The 20470-nt window shown below is 40.0% G+C and overlaps 1 protein-coding gene across 3 annotated transcripts; it reads left to right on the top strand.

The window, feature by feature from the left end:
• The first annotated feature begins 900 nt into the window (after nt 1-900).
• EED (embryonic ectoderm development) lies at nt 901-19068 on the top strand. Of its 3 annotated transcripts, XM_042792829.1 has the most exons (13): nt 901-1046; nt 3722-3874; nt 9157-9249; nt 11152-11217; nt 11955-12080; nt 12199-12280; nt 13867-13958; nt 14277-14354; nt 14864-14997; nt 16132-16237; nt 17034-17192; nt 17642-17715; nt 18740-19068. In XM_042792829.1, the coding sequence occupies exons 1-13, from the start codon at nt 921-923 to the stop codon at nt 18864-18866; spliced, it is 1416 nt and encodes a 471-aa protein (XP_042648763.1). In that variant the 5' UTR covers nt 901-920; the 3' UTR covers nt 18867-19068. The 3 variants fall into 3 exon arrangements, with proteins under 3 accessions (XP_042648763.1, XP_042648764.1, XP_042648765.1); XM_042792830.1 differs by lacking the exon at nt 14277-14354; XM_042792831.1 differs by lacking the exons at nt 12199-12280; nt 13867-13958; nt 14277-14354.
• Nucleotides 19069-20470: the final 1402 nt, after the last annotated feature.

Genomic DNA, 20470 nt, shown 5'->3' with positions numbered 1-20470 from the left:
CTATAGTACATGCACTATTTTAAGCATGTCTGTTCTTCATCTCTGAAGGTTATGCAAGATTAAATTTTACATACAGGGCATGGCTCCCCTCTGTCACTTCCCTCAAAGCAATCACTTTTTGAGACTGGAATGTCTCCCTCAGGGAGGAAAGACTTGTTTCTGCCCTTCCAAGAAAAGCAGATAAGATGCTGTGCCTGTGGGCAAGTTACTTTTCCCCTTTGGTAGAAGTGTTTTACTGTTCATAATTATTATGACTCTGGGACCTGTGGTTTCTGAAATAAACAAACAAAAATCTGGTAACTGCAGTTTTTCATTTATAGCTGTAGCAAGAACTTGAGTACAGGAGCAGGCAGCAAAGCAGAGCCTATGTTCCCTCTCCAGAAACACCATTTCCAGACTGAAGGACGTTTGTAGAACAAGGGAAGAACAAAACAAAACAAAACAAAACAAAACAAACCCTTTAGGCACAAGAAATGGCACTTCGCAGCGGAGCGATGAGGGACTGAGCGACCGCTAAGACCCTTGGCGACGGAGACTGCTTGTTTCTACCTTACGCGCGTCCTCGGCCGCCCTGCCTCGCAGCGCCGCGGTACCGACGGCGATATAAAGTGCCGCTACGCTTCCGCGCTGTTAAAAGAGGCGTTAATTTCACGCGCAACCCCGGCGCGGCGAGCGGTCCCGGTCCCGGTCCCGGTCCCGGTCCCGGTCCCGGTCCCGGTCCCGGTCCCGGTCCCGGTCCCGGTCCCGGTCCCCTCAGGCGTCGCGCGCGGGAAGAGCGCTTTTTCAGCAGTGTGGCAGCTCGCCGCTCCCCGCCGGGGGAACGGTGCGCGGGGTTGCTTTACGGCGGGCGTTTCGACCTCCCCGTCCGCAATTTGCGGCTGCGTGGCGGGGCCCGTGGAGGCGGGGGGGGGGCGGGGAAGATGTCTGAGCGGGGAGAAGCCCCGGCGGCGGCGGCGGCGGGAGCGGGGGGTGAGATGCCGGCGAAGAAGCAGAAGCTGAGCAGCGACGAGAACAGCAACCCCGGGGACCTGTCGGGCGATGAGAACGTGAGGCGGGGAGGGGGGTGGGGGGGGTGGGGGGGCGGGGAGGCGGGAGCGCGCGCGCGGCCGCCGCGGGGCCTCGCGCCGGGGGCGGGCGGGAGCGTTAAGGCGAGGAGGGGGACGGACGGACGGACCGACCCGCTGCGAGGGGACCTCCCAGCCCACCCCCACGGGTGTCTCGGAGTCCCTGGTCCGGTCCCACCGGGGCGCGGGGGCTGTACCGGGCGGGAGAAAGGATGGGGGGTGAAAGGGGTGAGGGGGGAGAGGGGGGGTGGCAGCCCCCCGAGGCAGAGGGGCCGTCGGAGGGAGGCCCCGGTGGGAGAGACCCGCGTGGGTCTGGGTGAGAGACCCTCACTTTTTCCTGCACGTGGGTGAGGGAGAATTTGAGGCCCAAACTCTAAGCGGGGCTCTGTCTCGAAGTCTACTTCGAATTGTCAGACTTTTTTTTTTTTTTTTTTTCTGTGAAACAGCCAAATTTTCCCTCTTGCCTGCAGTTTTGTGTCGCGTAGCTTCTCTGTCACGTTGCAGAGAAACAAGCAGCATAAATGTGTCGGTGATTGAGGAATAGGGGGTAGTGCTCGTAAGCTCCTGTCAGCGGAAGAAGGCAGCAGGGGGCTGAGGACTCTAATCTCAAAATTGGGCTAAAATCTTGTGTTCAGAACAAAGGTAATGTGATTGATATAGAGTAGGTTTACACTTGAAAGATAATCTAAGGTATCTATCAGTCATTTTATGTAGTTACTGTGTGGGGGCTGGTATCTGGGTGTTAACTTCATGCGGCATGGAGTTTTTTTCTGGTTAGAGTATTTATCCAGAAAGTGAAGGATCTGGACTGCATCCCCCACAGCCTGTGGAAGTGCCACTCCACACCACAGCTACTGCATTTATTTTTACTGCTCAACAGCATTTGTGAGTCCAAGTGCAATTCAGTGGCAGAAACATTCAGGTTTGCTTTGATGTCAGTGACTACCGATGTGGGCTGTCTGGTTATTGAAAATGTCACCTGGCCCTGTGGTGAAATGACTCCCTTTTCAGGAGTTGGTTACTGGGCTCTGCTACTCCTGAAAGATGGGGATTCTGTTTAAAAGTTGGCATAATAGTGTTGATTTGGAGAAAGGGTGTATTTTGTTCTACAGGTATACTGGGGTGCAAGCGTGTCAGCTGTGTTGTAGTTGCATTGTACCGGATACCTGGTGTTCTTATAGTAACAATATTGGACTAGTCCAGAGAAAACTTCAGTTTTGTGAAGTATTACAGCTCTGGCTAGCAAGTGCGCTTGGGAGACAGGAATTTGGCAAGCTTTGAAATTTCTTGTGGTAAAGGAGACGCAAGTGGAAAAAGTAAAAATTGTTAAATTTGGTTATGCATATTAGGGGAGGATTGACTCTTTTAGGGGTGTGACATGAAGGGAATGACTTAAGGATTGAGCAGTTAATTTACAGTCTTATGTGTTGTCATTCTTCCTGTTTTTTCTCTTGATGTCCTGATTTTCAGAGTTGTTGGGCAAAGACCAGTGCACCTCTACAGGGTTCTGATGATGCAGATATGAAACTAGGACAAGGAATAAATGTTTGGTGGGAATTGGTGTATAATGTCTATTATTCCTTATTCCTAGTGGAGTTCTTGTTGCAGCTTCATGTTACACTTAATCTCCTCCAGTGACAGGCTGTTGTCTGCCTCTGTCTCCCTTAGTTCAGATTTAGAAATCACATGGCCTTGGGATGAGTTGTTTTGCCCCCACTACTCTGATGGAAAGTGAACAGACTACCTTGCTAGGAAAAAAAGAAAACAAGTTGATTTTTAACAAGCTGAAATTACTCATCCATAAGCACAGGGTTGCCAGTTATGATGCAGGTGAAGTGCACTGTAATGGGTGATGCAGAGAATAGAAATGTCCTTTTGAGTAGTGTCCTGCAGTCATACTACGTATGAAATTGTAGATTCTGTTAATTGTCCAAAGTTGATCTAAAACTGCTCAGTGACTGGTTGGATTTCTTCAGTTTTCCCCATCTTTACCTTAGCTCTGGCTGCTGACAGTTGGAGGGCCAGTTGGATTAGTCAGTTGATGGGACAGCAAGCTAATTTTATTTTTGGTTTTGTTTTTTTTTTTTTTTTTTGGACTTACCTTTTAGTTGAAGCAAGTGTCTGTAGGAAAGATCAGAAGGGAGAGGTGGGACTTCCTCTTCTAGTGGCAGTGCTCACGTTGCAGAACTGTGCTGTGCCTGATGCTGCTGAGGGTGTCCAGAAGTCTCTCAGAAGGGTTAGATTCTTGGTATGGCCAAGCATAATGTTTTTACACAAACAACCTCTTCCTTCAGTGCTTCAGAAGTACTCATTTCATGTATGTCAAAGATTTTTCTAGGGAAAGAAACCACTTTATCTGTAGACATTTTCTTAAGAGCAGCTACCAGTATTCTAAAGAAGCTTCGCTAGATCACAGTTCACGTCTGTCCCTCTTGGATTAGTCCTCATGTGACTCATGTTCTGTTTCTAGGGAGGAATGCTATTATGTTAGTAATAGATTTAAATACGTGTATCTAAATAACACCAAGTCCTAGGAGATCTTCTGTTCTTATGGAGGAGAAGCAAAAGTGAAAAGGCCAAGTGCTGCATAATTAGTTGAATTTATATGGCAGTTAATGATATCTTTATTACATTCTATATAATTTGAATGTTTTCAGGATGATGCTGTTAGTATTGAAAGCGGTACTAACACTGAACGCCCTGATACACCAACAAACACTCCTAATGCACCAGGAAGAAAAAGCTGGGGGAAAGGAAAATGGAAGTCAAAGAAGTGCAAATATTCCTTCAAATGTGTAAATAGCCTAAAGGTAGGTATGTGTAAGCTTCAACATGGGAATGCTGGGTGCAGTTTCCTGGCAGTAATTAATGGTGACTGTGAGACAGTATCAAGAGAGATATTTTTAAGTATCTGTATACAATTATGTTACATGCTCGTTTGAAGAAAGTACCTTTCTTATTTGGAATAGCTGAAGCTTTGAAGAAAAAGAATAGTGAGAAATACGAAACAGTAATGCTGCAATTAACCCAATTTTTGTAGAGTTTTGCAAAGTCATGTGTGATATATTATAATCATGTATTTAATTGAAGCTATAGTTGCTTGAGATAAAGACAAGAAGCTGGATAAACAAATAAAACCAAACCTGTGACAACTTGATGCGAAGCACAGAACCTGTTGATTTTGTTTCTACCCATTGAAATGTATTTTTTAAAAAAAAAAGACTCAACAGTCTTGGAATAACCTTTTCCTCACATTTACCAGATCAGGTATTTTCTGTCCTTTGGCAATTGTCAAAAATGCTATACAGTGCAATTTGGTTAATTTATCATGGGTGTTGTGATGATGGGTTTGCACCTGGTCAATTTATCTTCCTGAATAATACCTGATGATATTAAGGGATGTGGATTCGTAGTCTTTGTTCCTTGTTCTTGTGTTTTAGGGAATTATTGTTTTCTTCTACACTGGTGACAGACTATGGTGAACTGAGTGAATTTTCTCTTGGATTCTTTTACACTGTCAGTATGTTGTTGTTTCGTTCCCCAGCCTTGTGTGAGATATTTATGTGGCAAAAGCTGTAAATATGCCATCTGATTTGATTTTTACAAGATTTCTAAATAAAGAAAAGATTGCGTCTGGAACAAGATATGGGAGTCCTGTTAAACTTTATATTTAGCTAACAGGAGGATGTGTGCAGCTCCATAGTGGATATTTGCTGCAGAGTTGCTTTAAGAGGTTTTTGTCGTTCCCTCACACTTTACTGTTGAGGTGTGCTGCTGTAGCTGTTTCTGAACTTTGGCTTCAGACTGCCTCACTGAAATGCTGGGGTAGCTGAGTGGGAAGGGGTGAGAGGTTTGGAGCATGGAAACCTAAATGAGCTTTGCCACTGGAAAAATTGTGATATGAAGCTATCCTGACAAAAGTACATGGGAAACAAGTTGATCTTAATATGTTTTTTGAAGTATAAAAACTATCTTAAGTCCTTTCAGGGTGCAGGAAGAAGAGAAGTTCTTTCATTTTCACTTAGGTAGGCAGCTGTTCTTGTGATTCTCATGAATTGCCCCAGCAGGTAGTGCTTTTTGTGGCTTCAAGTCATATTTCAAACACAGGCGCGGGCCTTTCGGCACCCAGACATTTAACAAGTTCTGAGTTTTGCTAAGCGTATTTGTTTTCTGTCTGCAGACCAAATATTCTAAAGGGGTTAGTACTGTTCAAGTGTCTTCTGGGAAAACAGAACATTCCCTCATCTCAAATTCAACCCAGGCCCCACTATAGGGTGACCCAAAAGACCACCCTATGAAGTTAAGGAATCCCTGACTTCTGTGGATTTGGATCAGGGCCTGGGTACACATTCCTGTGCAAGTGGAATCAAGCTGTGAGGGAGTAAATGTAGCATTTCAGCTATGTGGGCTATTTTTATTACCTTCTTTTTCCCCTTTCTCTTTGAACTGAAACTAATGCTAATAATAATAAACATATATGTTAATACAAAGATGAGGTAGCAGCCAAATTTGATAACTCCTTTTTACTTCATGATTGAGGAAGCAACTCTTCTTTTTCCTGTTCTTCCATACTAATTTTGCAGATACTGTGGAGATAAACTGTAACAATAGGATGCTGTATATGGGTTCAGAAAGACACTTGTGACTCTTTGCATATCACATCATATATCCCATAGTTTATATGTTTTTGAACTATTCTGTAAGGTGCATGTACTGAAATTAATGAGAGTCAACGTGATTTAAAGACATGGAAATTAATATTCTTTAGGGATGTAGAAATTATGTGTTTTTTCCCTTTCCTACTCTTGTTTTTAGTTTTTTTCCTTTGGAAAACAAAGAAATATGTCCATTACCATCTGCTTTGAATGTTAAATGGTTATGATTCAGCCTGAAAAACTCAGTGCTTGCTAAGTATTCTTTTTAAATACTACTGTGGAAGTTATTTTGAGTGAAACTTAAGCATCAGGAAAACAAAAATATAATTTGGAAAATGACAGGAAATAAAAACTGCCTTTTTTTTTTTTTTAGCAGTACTAAGTTACTGTAGGGTGTACTGAAAAATCTTTGCTGTCTGTGGGCTGAATGGAAATACAGTTTATAAATGAGCATATACAGCTAACAGACACACATCCTCACATCCCTCCATCTATGTTTTGCTCATAGATCTTCCAGCAAAGAACTCTCTGTGTTCAGCTCTGATGTGCTCTCTTCAAAACAATGCTGTTATTTGCCCTTTGCTCTTGCTTAGGGTGTCGCTCAGTGGTTGTGAGCAGTCCAGTGTTGTCTCTCAGCTTCTACTTGCTGTCCCCTGAGCTGAGAATCAGTAACCGACCACATTCAAGATTCTAGCTTGTTGATGTGTAAGGGAGAGGTAACAAAAACCACTGCCAATAATGGCTTGCTGCCACTTCAGGGAACTGGAAATGCATGTGTGGTTAGTTGGTTCCCTGCTGGCAGTGTGGGTGATGGAATATTAAAATGGGTTCATGTAGTTGCAAGTGATTATTTTTTATGTTGGCATAGTATTTACTTCACTGCCTTCAGTCTAAAAACAGGTCTAGTCTTACTCTCTGACTGAACCTGAGTTGGCATTGAGTGAGTAAGAGCAGATCTAACCATTGAGTATTTATTAATTTGCTTTTGTATCAAGTGTATGTGTATTTTCTCCTCTGCCTTCTTTCTCTGGTGTATGAAGAACCTGAGTACTTTGGGTTTTGTGCCCTTTATTCATACCAGGGTTAGGATGGCATTTCACAATTCTACTTTTGGGCCAGCATTTGGGTCACTCCTCTGTACAAACCAGTGGTCAGCTTTCCATGACGTACTTGGCATTTCAGGATAACCATAACGTGCAGCACCTGGAAGTGTGATGTTTTTAAAAACCTGCTTTACTGTTTAGCACTTGGGACAAAAATCAGAGTGGACAAGTATTATCAAAATAGCTGTATGCTGTCTCTGACCAGTAAGGATGATGGTAGTTTAAATGAGGTGAGCGTAACTTCTTCAGATACCCTGGTGACTTCCTGCAAGAGCCTCTGCCTTACTCCTTTATCCACTAGACACCAGAAAAACTACGATGTACATAGTCAGGATCTTGGAGGTTGTAGCACTCTATGTGAGGAATGTAGTATGGATGATGCAAGTAGTCTGAAGACATTTGTCTCACAGAGTAACTTTTCTAGGGAAATAAGCTGTCTTTGAAAAAACTGACTAAATACTTTAGGTGTGTACTCTAATACAGAAATACAGAAGCAGTATAGCCCTCTGTTATATCTCTTTCCTTACTACATATCACCCTAGTTTAGATCCTACAAGCTTATCACAGTTTACACTGGAAAAATATCCTATGAGGGGGAAAGCCATCTTCACGTTCCCTGTTTCAGTAAATTTATCAGAAACAGTGCACATGACACAAAACAAGGTAATTCCAGAAAAAGTAGTGCAAAACCTGCTAGTATATTTCTGTAATAAAGCAGTAAGAATCCATGCATTTTACCTGTTATCTTCATGCAAGTATGTCAAAATCCCTCAGTATTCACCATCATGAACTCTTTCATGAAGACATTAAAAACAAACTGATTATTAGTGGAAATTTTTTTAAAAGTATTTATTATTTGATCTCTTAACCATTTTCTTCAAGGAAGACAAATAAGCTCAAAAAATAATCCTGGAAAACAAAATTCATAGCTTTATTGGACACTAAAAATCATGGCCTTGTGTATGCAATTTTATGTCATACAGTTTTCCTCATTCTTCATCTCTAATTAAACTATAATGCTTTACAGATGCTGAGTACTTACTTTTTCCTTCTGTCCTGTAGCAAGAACCTTGCTACTTTTCCTTTTGCTAATATCCCATATCCCTCATCACATAAAGCCACTAGTCTGTTCTTTCATGTTACGATGGGTAATACTTTGACTTAAACTTTGAACAATTCTTTTTAATATGCATTCAGCTTTGAAAGTTGTTACTTCTCTTTAAGAATTGCAGGAGGGCCTTCATCTCTGAAAGATTTTCTCCCTTTCTAGCTCTTATAGATATTTCTGTTAATAACAGATGCTGCCTTTCTCAGTAAATAATGTTATTTTAAATTCTTTCAGACTTCCTTACTTTTTCTGAGTAGTGTTGGACTCCCCACCCACACCCCCTCCTCAAATTTATTCTTTGGTTCTTGGCTAGGCCAGAGCTGCCAGGGCTAATATTTCTTGTGTAGTCTCTGAAGCACTGCCATTTGAAGGCTGCTTAACAGCCATCATGAGACACTTCCTTCCTGCCTGCACTGTCCCAGACAGTCCCCTGTGGGGAGGTACTTTAATGAACATTATTCTTACTGAAAACATCCTGTCGGGACAGGCCAAAATACTGTTATCAATTATTAACAAGCACCATCATATTCATCGCAATTCATAAACATATCTGCTTCTTTTCTTTTCTCTATTAAACAGATGTAAGCTGTATAAAAATAATACTTGGCATTTCTGTGGTAACTGTTGGTGAAGGCAATCTGAAAACACTTTGTAGATGTGAACTTTGCAGCAGTAGTGGCATGCTGGAGAGAGTTCAGTGTCTGTGATAGAGTTGCGAGACTTAACTGTGCTGTAATAGTTAAATGTAGCCCTCCTCCACCCTTATACCAGTATAATCCTCTGTCCTAATAATTCTCCTCTGTGTAGTGGAAGTCCTTGTGTGGAAGTAATTATAACAATATAAAATGCAGATAGATCTGGCCTTAGATGCAGAGGTTGCCTTGTTGAAATTTGCAAAACAAAGTAGGAGCACTGCAAATATAACTCAGTTCTGCTAGCTTCTGGCCATTACTGTGAGATAACAGCTCTTCCCTTTCACTTTTTAAAAACTTGCTGGGGGAAGAAAGGAGTGGTGTCAGAATATTCCCTCAAGAGGGTGAAGTTAAAACGTGATGTTACAAACCTGTTCTTTTTAACTGTTCACTATCTGAAATTATACTGGATATGAACCCAGTAGTTTGAGAAGGAAAACATACCAATCTGTTTACCACCAAGGCTGAATTTCACAGAAATAGTATGCCTGTGATTTTTTTTTTTTCTTCTCTAATCTTACTTTACATCTACAGGAGGACCATGGTCAGCCTTTGTTTGGAGTCCAGTTTAACTGGCACAGTAAAGAAGGTGATCCTCTCGTTTTTGCCACTGTAGGCAGCAACAGAGTGAGTAATCTGTTTTTAACCATAAGCATTCTCTGTGGTTCAGCTTGCATTCTTTTTTTTCAGCCAAACTCTTTACCCATGTTTAGTACAGACACAGGATACTTCAGATCGAAAGCTTTATTTCTGAGGTTTGTAGCCTGTCATGTAGGAGAGTTACATCCTCTGGATTGTTTTATGAAGTCATGTGTTAGCTATTTGGGAATTAGCCTATATAGTAAAGAAGAAAAATCCTTTGGTAATATAAACATGGGATAAGGAAGAGAGGTGCGTAGATGTGTCTTCTTGCTAAAATTACTCTTCATATATGTTACTGTTTTCAAAAGGTTGTGTGTTCTAAAATGGGATGAGAGTGTGCAGTGATGCCAGGCAGCTCAGTAGCTAAATTAATGGCCTGTTTGGAGTGAATTTATAGGCTTTTTCTGAACAAGGATCCATGTCATTTCAATCTTTAAAATAACTTCTGAAGTACATTCTATGTAAGTGGTGTGAATAAACAAGAAGCCTTTCATTTCCACATTTGTTCCACCTGGCAGTTACTAAAAGTGCTAAACTAAGATTAAACAAGGTATCAATGGCTCATTAAAAGACTTAAGTCATGTTAGAGATGGTGTGATGGGTTGACCCTGACTGGATACCAGGTGCCCACCAAAGTTGCTCTTTCACTCCCCCTCCTCAGCTGGACAGGGGAGAGAAAATATAATGAAAGGCTTGTGGGCCAAGATAAGGCCAGGGAAAGATCACTCAGCCATTACTGTCATGGGCAAAACTCAACTTGGGGAAATAAGTTTAATTTATTAACAGTCAAATCAGAGTAGGATAATGAAAAATAAAAACTAAATCTTAAAAGCGCTTTCTCCTCACTCCTCTGTTAAGCCTTCCCAGGTTTAACTTCACTCCTGATTTCTCTACCTCCTCCCGCTGAGTGGTGCAGTGGGATGGGAATGGGGGCTTGTGGTCAGTTCACCACACGTTGTCTCTGCCACTTCCTCCTTACGGGGAGGACTCTTCACATTCTTTTCTTGCCTCAGTGTGGGATCCCTCCCAAGGGGTGCAGTCCTTCAGGAGCAGACTGCTCCAGCATGTTCCCCCACGGGGTTACAAGTCCTGCCAGCAAACCCGCTCCAGTGTGGGCTTCCCATAGGGTCCCAGGCTCCTTCAGGCATCCCCCTGCTCCAGTTTGGGGTCCTCCCCAGGCTGCAGGTGGAATCTGCTCCCCCACGGCCCTCCCTGGGCTGCAGGGCACAGCCTGCCTCACCATGGGCTGCACCGCGGGCTGCAGGGGAACCTCTGCTCTGGCACCTGGAGCACCTCCTGCCCCTCCTTCTTCACTGACCTTGGGGGCTGCAGAGTTGTTGGTCTCACATATTCTCACTCGTCTCTCCTGCTGCAATTGCTCTCCCACAGTTTTTTTCCCCTTTCTTAAATACGTTATCCCAGAGGTGTTCCCACTGTTGCTGATGGGCTCAGCCTTGGCCAGCGGTGAGTCCATCTTGGAGCCGGCTGGCGTTGGCTCTGTCAGACATGGGGGAAGCTCCTGGCAGCTTCTCACAGAAGACACCACTGTAGCCCCCCGCTACCAAAACCTTGCCATTCAAACCCAGTACAGATGGCTGCAGTAACTAATTCCAAATAGAGTTTGATCTTACTAAGACAATTCAAATAATAGATTTAAATGTCTGTGAAGGGCTGCTGACAAGTCCTGGAGTGGTGCTTCACTGAAGCTGCTGTGAGCATTCTTTTATCAAACCATTTCTACCTGTTGGAAACAGATGAAAGATGAGATCTAAAACATAAAGGCACACTACCTCTCTCCATCAGTAAGTGAATGCACTGGTGCATGCAATTTCCTTCTGAAATATCACAAGTAAGCAGCAATCTCTCTCACTTTTTTTTTTCCTCCAGGTTACTTTATATGAGTGTCATTCCCAAGGCGAAATCCGTCTGTTGCAGTCCTACGTGGATGCTGATGTATCCTTTTGAGTTAAAAAGATACTTGTTTGCTTCCTGCTTATCAAAAATGAAGAGGTTTTATAGGAAAAAGCATATGAAGGTTTTGTCTGTGATTGAATACTTTGCTCATGTGGCACATTCCTTATGTTAGGTCCAAGTATTACCTCTTTCCCACATCCTAGAGTCCCTCCTACTGAAAAAATACTAAAAGCGCCGACTCATGGACCATGCTGTATTAAAATATTTGAAAACTGATTCTCCATCAGTTCAGTCTTCCCAACACTAATATTTGTTTAATGTTTCTCATTTACCGCTTTACAGTAGTCTTAGTTTCACTGTGAATTGGAACTGGGTTTAAAGCCCAAGAATCATGTTTCATGCTCTGAAGTGGTAATAACTTGTGTTGATCATTTGCAGTACATGAGTCGGTAATGTGTCAACTCAGTCTTGATTCATCCTTATTTTATTTCCCATCTTTGGATGTTTTGGAGAAAAGAGGTTGAAAAGTGATGCCAAGAGAGAGAATGTGTTCTTGTATGTTATGGAACAGAAGTGAGGGGACTGGCATCTATACAAAAGGTGATGTTGCTTGTATTTACAGATGTATAATAAAATATGTATCTTACTGCATCCAGCAGAGACTCCTAGGCACTTGCACAAAATAGCAACAAGTTTACTTAAAAAAAAAATCACGTTGCTTTAAAAAAAAAAAAATCTCCTGTTTTTTCTGTGTTCCTTAATGTGAGATGCTGAAGGCAGATGAAAATTTCTATACCTGTGCATGGACATATGATAGCAATACAAGCCATCCTCTTCTGGCTGTGGCAGGGTCCAGGGGTATTATTAGGATAATTAACCCTATTACAATGCAGTGCATAAAGGTGAGTGCTCCAGACTTCAAGTTACAGCTTGTGTTTCAGTAAGGCATGAAACTTATGTCTTCTAAATACATGTAAACATGAGGGGAAATGATAACTTGGTCTCTGAATTCTATCCCAGCACTACGTGGGCCATGGAAATGCAATCAATGAACTGAAATTCCATCCAAGAGATCCAAATCTCCTTTTATCTGTAAGCAAAGGTGAGGAAAAAAACCTCTTTTGTTTTTTGTATAAATCAGGATACTTTGGATTGGATTTTGGTCTTGAAAATGGCCAAAACCTCTATGAATTTTTTATGAATGGCACTGAACAAGTTTATCTTGTAAGTCAAGAGCAAATATTGCTCTTTTATGGCTATATATCTTGTACATATTAAATCCATGGCCTACAATAAAAATAATTCCACCTGTGGTGCAAAGGGATTGTGAACAGTGCTGCTTTTAGGAAAGAAGAAACATGAGCACTGGGGTTGCTCTTCCCTAACAGTTGAATTCAATTTTTTTCAGTTGTTGAATCACGTTGCCATCTAGTGGGGATGTCTTAATGTCAGAGGCAGCATTCACCATCGTGTTCATGGGGAAAACTTCGATTCTCTGTTGCTCAGGAGAAGCTCTGACTTTAACTGCACTTTGTGTAAAAAACATGTTAGTGAAGGGAGAAGTGAGTTTTTGGTATGGTGGCTTATGGGCTTGTTCCAGAACGTCTCAACAGTTACAACTTCCTAATCTTGACTGTTCTGTGAAGTAAGGGAATACTTGATCTGCTACAAGATCAAGCCTTCAGGAATGCTCAATTTGTAAATGTTCACATAAGGGGACTTTTGACTTTAGTGTATTTGGTATTACTGATGAAGTGACAAGAGAATAGGAGTTGGGAACCTCTCTGATTCTTGCAACTGTCAAGTTTGTGTTGTGGTTCTGTAACGCCGAATTTCTTGAGTTCTATATATTTTTTAGGTTCTCTTTTTAATAACATTTTAACATCAACCATAGTACTACAAGATTTAATGTGCAATCTCAGGACCAGGTACTATCTTTGAGAAAGCATGAGTCAGGAGAATACTGGGGTCTCAGAACTACTTGGCTAAGAGATGAGTAGAAAAAGAGAAAAATACTTGGGGCCATGTGGCCTTCCAGTTGGTGTTGCTGTAATTCAGTGCTGTGTACTTGTAGAAGCCAAAAGGGAAATACACAAGAGGTTCCCATTTCCAAATGGGAAATACAGTAGAGGTTCTTCATTAGAAATTGTTAAAACTTTCTTTAAACAAGTGGATTAGTCTGATTGATTTTTGGAATACATATTGTTTATAGAAACAGTTTCTCCCACCCCTACAGTCTGTGGTTCATAAATAATAACATTTTAAAGGTTAAAAAAATGGAATATCAAAACTTCTCTGAATGCTACTGTAAGAATGGCTGAAAGTAATTCTAGCATTTTTTGATACATAAGATTTTTTTTGAGATAAGACTGAATAAAAACATACTTGTCCAAGATCAGACTCTTCTTTGCTTTTCAGATGATCTAAAGATTTAAGTATATTTTTGCCTGAAGCTGTCCCTAGGGAAGGGGGGTGGGCACACTTTCTTAATTACAGAATTACTCTAACAATAGTTCAGTTGTAATGGCAATTTTAGTTAATGCAGTTCCGTTGTTTCTCACAAGTGAAGAAGAGTTATGTGCTTTTTGATTTTTACATGAACACCTGTTATTGACAGTAGTTAAGCTGAAATATATTATTCATATGTACGTATAAAAAGCAGCATGTAATTTTATTTGTTCTTTATAGATCATGCATTGAGACTGTGGAACATCCAGACAGACACGCTGGTTGCAATATTTGGAGGAGTAGAAGGGCACAGGGATGAGGTGTTAAGTGCAGTAAGTGGAAGACTCTGGGCAGTGATTTAGATTTACAAAGGGTAGTAAGCCTACAATATGCAACTTTTTATCCTCTTGTGCACTGTTTTGATATTATACCTACTTAAAAAAACCTGAAGTGCATAAATACTGTTTTAAGGGGATAGACAAGTTTAAATCTAAGGTGGTTTGATTGATCTGGCCACCTCTCAATATACAGGACAGGTGTTCACTTTCTATGTAGCTAGTTTTCTCACAGTGCAGCCAAGAAGTAAATAAAGTAGAGCTCAGTGGGGCTAGAAAGAGTAAAAAGTTTTCATGATGGTCCCACTTTTGAAGTTCTTGAGGTCTTACCAAGCCAAAGCAGCAAGAATAAGCCTTGAGAGACATGGTAGTGAAGGAAAGAAGTTATTTCAGGTGAGTTATGCTGCTTTTCAGTGGCTGTGAACAGACACTGGTACCCAGCAATTATCAACTAGAATAGTTGACTTCCAGTATGCTGCTCTTAAGAACTGTTTCCATTCCTGTTGTGTGACCTGAAAGGTGAAGTGTGCATCTACATGAAACCTGACATAGTATTATTCGCTTGTGGTTCTAAATAGTCATAGCCCTGGAATTCTGCCAGAGTTGCTCAATGAAATGAAATCTAGGGAATTTACTGAGGTGGGAGCACTAGCAGTAGATTCATTGTCTGTCAGTGCTGTTGAATATGCCTCTCTCTCTTGAGAGAGAGTAAATATAATTATTAAGATACTGTGCTTCTTCGCAGTCAGCAGGATCAAGTTATTAGTATTTTTCTATTTGAAATACACAATTTTACTGCATTCTCTAAGCCAAAAATGCTGTTTTGATGGAAATGGAATAAAAGCTGAGTTACTGTAATGCAGCTTAGGCTGGGGATCCTCAAAATTATTTCATATACATAGGATTATGATCTTCTTGGTGAAAAAATCATGTCCTGTGGGATGGATCACTCTTTAAAACTCTGGAGAATTAATTCCAAGAGAATGATAAATGCTATCAAAGAGTCTTATGAGTACAACCCAAATAAAACCAACAGGTACGTAGTCTTTATCTTCTTGGTTGTCTTTGCAAAACATAAATATTTTCATGGCCCAGGTTAATTCCTATCCAAAGCAGGAGTTCTTGGGGATAGTGAGTGACCTGGGGATTGTGTTGGATACTGAATCTCTCCAGAAGGTGTATCTTACTGATGTTTGCTTCAGTAGAATTTTAATGAATTCAGATTTAAAGTCCTGACACTTTTATTTTTAAATATCTTAATTATTTCTTATCTGCTTCTCTAGAAAATGTCTGGAATTAATATCTCTATACTTCTTAATTAAAGCTTGTATTTCACTGTGTTTCAGGATGTCAGTGGCTTTTCTTTCTCTTACCTCAAAATTTCTAGGAAGGAATCAAGTCCATGTAATTAAATGTAGCAAATAGTTTTATGTTGAGTAGTTATTACTAACTATTGTATCCATTACTTGACTTTGGGGTGGGGACAAAACTACATAGTAATAAACTTAATTTTCATCATTCTCTGATCTGACCTCAGATATGAGTAAATTGTCAAGTAAACATACCAAATAAATACGATAGATAAATCCTGCTCTATGAAGTTCCTCAACTTTTTAATCTTAACTTCCAGTTAAACCATTGAGAGAATTGAAGAATCTAAAACACACTGAACATGTTCAGCAATGAGACTAGCTGTGAAAATACTCTCGCTTTTTTTGGTAATGTTACCAAATATTAAATGATGCTTTTTTAGCGTGCTTTTTTTCAAAATTATGATTTTATTTTTTTTTTAAAAATAGTGTTCGTTTCTATTTAACAATTTAGATGTTGCAGAAGCAGCATCAGGAAAACTGAGTTTTACTTCTTGAAGTGTTTGGCAACAGGAGCTGTATTCAGCATCTGAAGGAGTGGTTTTCTTCAGCACTGTTTCTGCAGAGTCTTGTGCATGGGAGACTAGTTGTTTCATTAGGAATGAGGATGAAAACAGGGACTGTTCCCATTATTATTTAAAAAAAAAAACTAACATGAAAAGATCTACTTTGTTATAAAACTGCTAAAACAAAACAAGACAGGATTGTCCTTTTAATATTGAGATATGCTAAATGGCTGTTAAAAATTAGACTTTTGCTTCTGTGTTTCTCTGAACCTCACTTGGCATTTTTCTCCATAGGCCTTTTATTTCCCAGAAAATTCACTTTCCTGACTTTTCTACAAGAGACATACATAGAAACTATGTTGACTGTGTACGATGGTTGGGCGATCTAATCCTTTCCAAGGTAACATTGCAGCTTTATCAGCTACATTACTCTTGTGCTTGTTTTGAGGATCTTAAGCAATAGAAGTTTTACTAACATTTGTGTCTTAGGTTAGATTACTATGCTGTATCAGATGATTTTATGGAGTGTATTGTGAATTTTGTCAACTGCCAGGGTGTGTGGATAAGCAGCTGGTATTTAAAAAGTAAAATTATTATTAGAGCTGCACCTCTGCTAAAAGCACAAGGGTAGCAGCTAACTAGAATCTGCATGGAATGCATAGAAAGAGAATATATAGATACTGATGAGGGGTCCTGCTGCTAAAAGGAGAAATGAGGGTTCCCATAATGGAGTAACCTTGATCAATGTGTTGTGTCCAGTAGTAACATTTGCTTGCAGATGTTAAACTAGGTGGTCCAACTGCCTCATTGACAGCAATTGGTGCACGCGTGGTCCTGTTGGTCAAAGGGATTGGGTAAACACACCTCAAATCAAGGTTAATTTAAACTGCTCATGAAAGTGTGTTTGAGCACACTGGGTTGACTTCCTCTGAAGTGGGTGAGGGAGGGCTCCTGCAGCCCTGTTATCTGGCAAAGCTGTGAGGGCAGCAGGCTCCCAGTGATGGGCAGCAATGGGTTGTTGGTGATGTGGCTGTGGTATAAGGACAGAGGTGAGATTTTCAGTTGTACTTTTTTTATTTGGAGAAGCTGTGAGATGAAATGTTTGGTTATAATTATAGTTAGAATGAATGTGCAGTATAAATTGTAAATGTGATTTTTTTTTTTTTTTTTTTTTCCCCCCCTCTGTTTCCCCCCAGTCTTGTGAAAATGCCATTGTGTGCTGGAAACCTGGCAAAATGGAAGATGATATAGATAAAATCAAGCCCAGTGAGTCAAACGTGACCATACTGGGGAGATTTGATTACAGCCAGTGTGATATATGGTACATGAGGTTTTCAATGGATTTCTGGCAAAAGGTATGTGTGAGCTTTGACTTTGCTACATTTGAAGGTGTGTAACTTTTCACTGATTCCATATTTATGGGCAGAGGAAGTCTTGGTTTATGTGATGTGATGTTTGAGAAGCAGGATGATTTGCTGCAAGGGGCTTTATATGAAACTGCAGAAGCTCCAGATTTCTCATTCTGGGTTCTGCCTGGTGGAAGAAGTTCCACCAAATAAATACTTATTTTCCATCAAGGGTATGTTTACCAATACCTTCTTCCCCCATCTGCAGAGGTGTATAATAAAGTGGAAGAAAGGAGACTAATGTTATAGCATTTCTGGCCTTTCCAGCAAACTCATTAAGTTGTTCGTGTTGGAACATTCACACACTATTCATCTGCTATAGAGCCTTTATAAAATTCTGACTTCCATTTTTTGAGTTAATATTTTAAAACTTCTGTATCCTCTGCTTTCTTTTAAAGATGCTTGCTCTGGGCAATCAGGTTGGCAAACTTTACGTCTGGGATTTAGAAATAGAGGATCCTCATAAAGCTAAGTGAGTATTTACTTTTTTAATTTTTTTTTTTTTGTTGTTAAGACAGGGAGCTGGGGAACTCTGTTTTTTTCTTTTACCGATAACTATAGAAATTCTGTAACGGTAATAGTCACTTTCCATTTTAACTACTAGGTAAATAAACATCCTGAGCTCCTGAAGGTTAACATTTATTCCTTTTTACTGATTTATTATTTATATCACAGTAGTGCCAAGAGCGTGCAGTCAGATTGTGCTGGGTGCCATTTCTAGATACAATAAAAGATAATTTGTTCCTCAAAGTGCTTACAAACTAATTAGGTGGAAAATTTACCAAGCAATTAAGAGAAGATGTGCTAGGTGGATGTAGCACATGACAAAAAAGAAATAGGTGAAAGGACTAGAGTAATGAGTGTATAAAAGTTAGCTATGAGCACAGTGTGGAGAAAACAGTATGGCTTTCCAGTTCCTCACCTGTGGCCAGGCAATTTTACAGCAAGTCTTACTTCTCTCTCTTTCTAGAAAAAAAAGTATATATATAAACATACAGATGCAAAAAAAAACCCTATAAAACAACCACCAGAAAAAAACATCACAAACATTATGTGTATAATACATATTTGTATTTTCACTATATAATAAATTATATATATTTATATATATAACCTATATAAATATGTGTGTGTATATATATACATAAACATACAAAGTTCCTGAAAATGCTGCAGCCTTTAATCATCCAGTTACGTTATTTTATTCCTAACCACTGGGAGAGAACACTGATGAAGTCCTAAATATTGTGATTCAATAAGTTTTCAGTCAGAGCTTCAGTGAAAATTGGGTGGATGAGAAATAGTGGTGGGTGCACAGGAGATTACTGCTTTCCCAAATCCACATTTGGAACACAAAATACACCATGAAGGGCATAATCCTGTTGCCCTTCAATTCCTCCTAGGTCATATAAGTAAGAGGTTGGTGAAACTGCTCCATAATGTAGTACCAAGTGCAGATTTAATGTTGCAGCTGAATAATTTTCTTTTATTTATAGGTGTACGACTCTTACCCACCCTAAATGTGTTGCTGCCATTCGACAAACCAGTTTTAGCAGGGATAGTAGTATCCTTATAGCTGTGTGTGATGATGCCAGTATCTGGCGCTGGGACAGACTACGATAAATTACTTTTTCTTAATTCAAAGTAGAAAATATATTTTCAAATTATAATATAGTCTGTTAACTCGCTAGTACAGTAGATGCATTTAGTGTAGACTTTCTCGAAGGTTCGGCAGGCTGGAGCTGAACTTAGTGATGTTTACATTCTGTGTATTGTTTTGCTTGAAATTGCTGCTTTTAATAAAAAGAAGTATTTTTGTAAAGTTTTCTGAATTGTCCATTTTAATTATTTCCCACAATGAGTTTTCACTTATGGCCGATGAGATTGCTTTGTGTACAGCTATCACATAAATATACAGTGACTTGCTAGAAAATTGGTAAGTGTGTGCTTGCAGCTGTATTTGTGCCTTTTTGACTGAAAACCTAATTAATCTACTGAATATTATCCGGGAACCACACAAAGGAAACACTACGCTTAGGAATGTAGTATAAATAAATGTTAAATCACTGCTAAAAATATTTTTGACTCATTCCTTAAGTTAGTTGCACATTGAAATTGATTCAGTTTTAATAATCTCAAATTGGAATGTGCTTTTCACCATTTGTTATTGATTAGGGGAAAAAACTTTACTGGCTTTTTTTTTTTTTCTTTATGGATCACATTGCTGTACTGTTTGGATTCTGGCTGTTTAGTTACTGCAATTACCTTAAGTTAAAGTTAGTTATCGCAAGTATATTTTAATTGCCTCTGTTGTCAGTATCCCCAAGTAGCATCATCAGTGGTTTTTACTCGCCCTAGGAATAATGAATTAGAAAACCAAAATTATTTCATATAGGTTTAAAATACGTACAGTTAATAAAAATGAAAGGGGGAAAATGGCTAAGATGGCAGTTACCATTAACAGTGATAATGGTGTTCAAAACACTCGTGTCTACTCAGCCTGTAGTTGAAATGTGTGTGTGCTGGGAGTGGTCCAAGCCATGGCACCGGAGCTGTGCGTACCTGAATGAGAAAGGTTTGTAACATTTACTGAAGCTGAACAATTTACTCTCTCTTTTTCCCTACTGTGCTCTTCTTATCCTTCACCATTACACATTACTTGAAAAGAATGTATTAGGATATTCTATGAATAAAAGTGCACTATTGTTGGCAACGTAATAGTGCTTTTTTGATCAGTAGATTAAGCAGTCCTGTCTGCTACTGCCTTCTTCAGTGCATAGCTGACTTATCTTTCCGGATATTACTTTTTTTCTGTTTGTTACTTTGGGAAGCTTGTTACGTGCTCTGTTTAGATAAACTATCTGTTCAGTTTGAAGTAAAATGACCAAGCCAGTTTTGATTTGTGTCCTTGGAAGCCTGCAAAAAGTGAAGTCAAACTGGCAAGTACTGCACAAGTTTGAGTCTGTAATATATGATTTTTCTTTTTTTTTTTTTTTTGTCTTTTTTTAAATTGTTGTCCTCACTTCTGGGGAGGTGTGGTAGTATCATTATAGCCTAAGCCTGTCCAAAACTAGTGTTGAATTAAACTGGATTCTGGACCTTCTTTTTTCTTGCCGAAGCCAGGTGGCCAGCACGTTCACTCTCAGAAGGGGTGTCCTTGACTGACTGGTCGTGGGGACGTGATCAGAAAGCCAAGTGTAAATCCACAGAGTGGGACAGAAGCAGGT

Source organism: Tyto alba, unplaced genomic scaffold (genome assembly GCF_018691265.1).
Source record: "Tyto alba isolate M040663 unplaced genomic scaffold, T.alba_DEE_v4.0 Super-Scaffold_2, whole genome shotgun sequence".
NCBI lineage: Eukaryota > Metazoa > Chordata > Aves > Strigiformes > Tytonidae > Tyto > Tyto alba.
This window is presented reverse-complemented; position numbering and strand designations above follow the sequence as displayed.

Bases quoted from the DNA above. Each gene is read 5' to 3' on its own strand.
- EED (XM_042792829.1), top strand. From the start codon at position 921: ATGTCTGAGCGGGGAGAAGCCCCGGCGGCGGCGGCGGCGGGAGCGGGG. The intron at 1,047-3,721 runs GTGAGGCGGGGA...GAATGTTTTCAG, and splicing joins ACCTGTCGGGCGATGAGAAC to GATGATGCTGTTAGTATTGA. The intron at 16,238-17,033 runs GTAACATTGCAG...GTTTCCCCCCAG, and splicing joins GCGATCTAATCCTTTCCAAG to TCTTGTGAAAATGCCATTGT.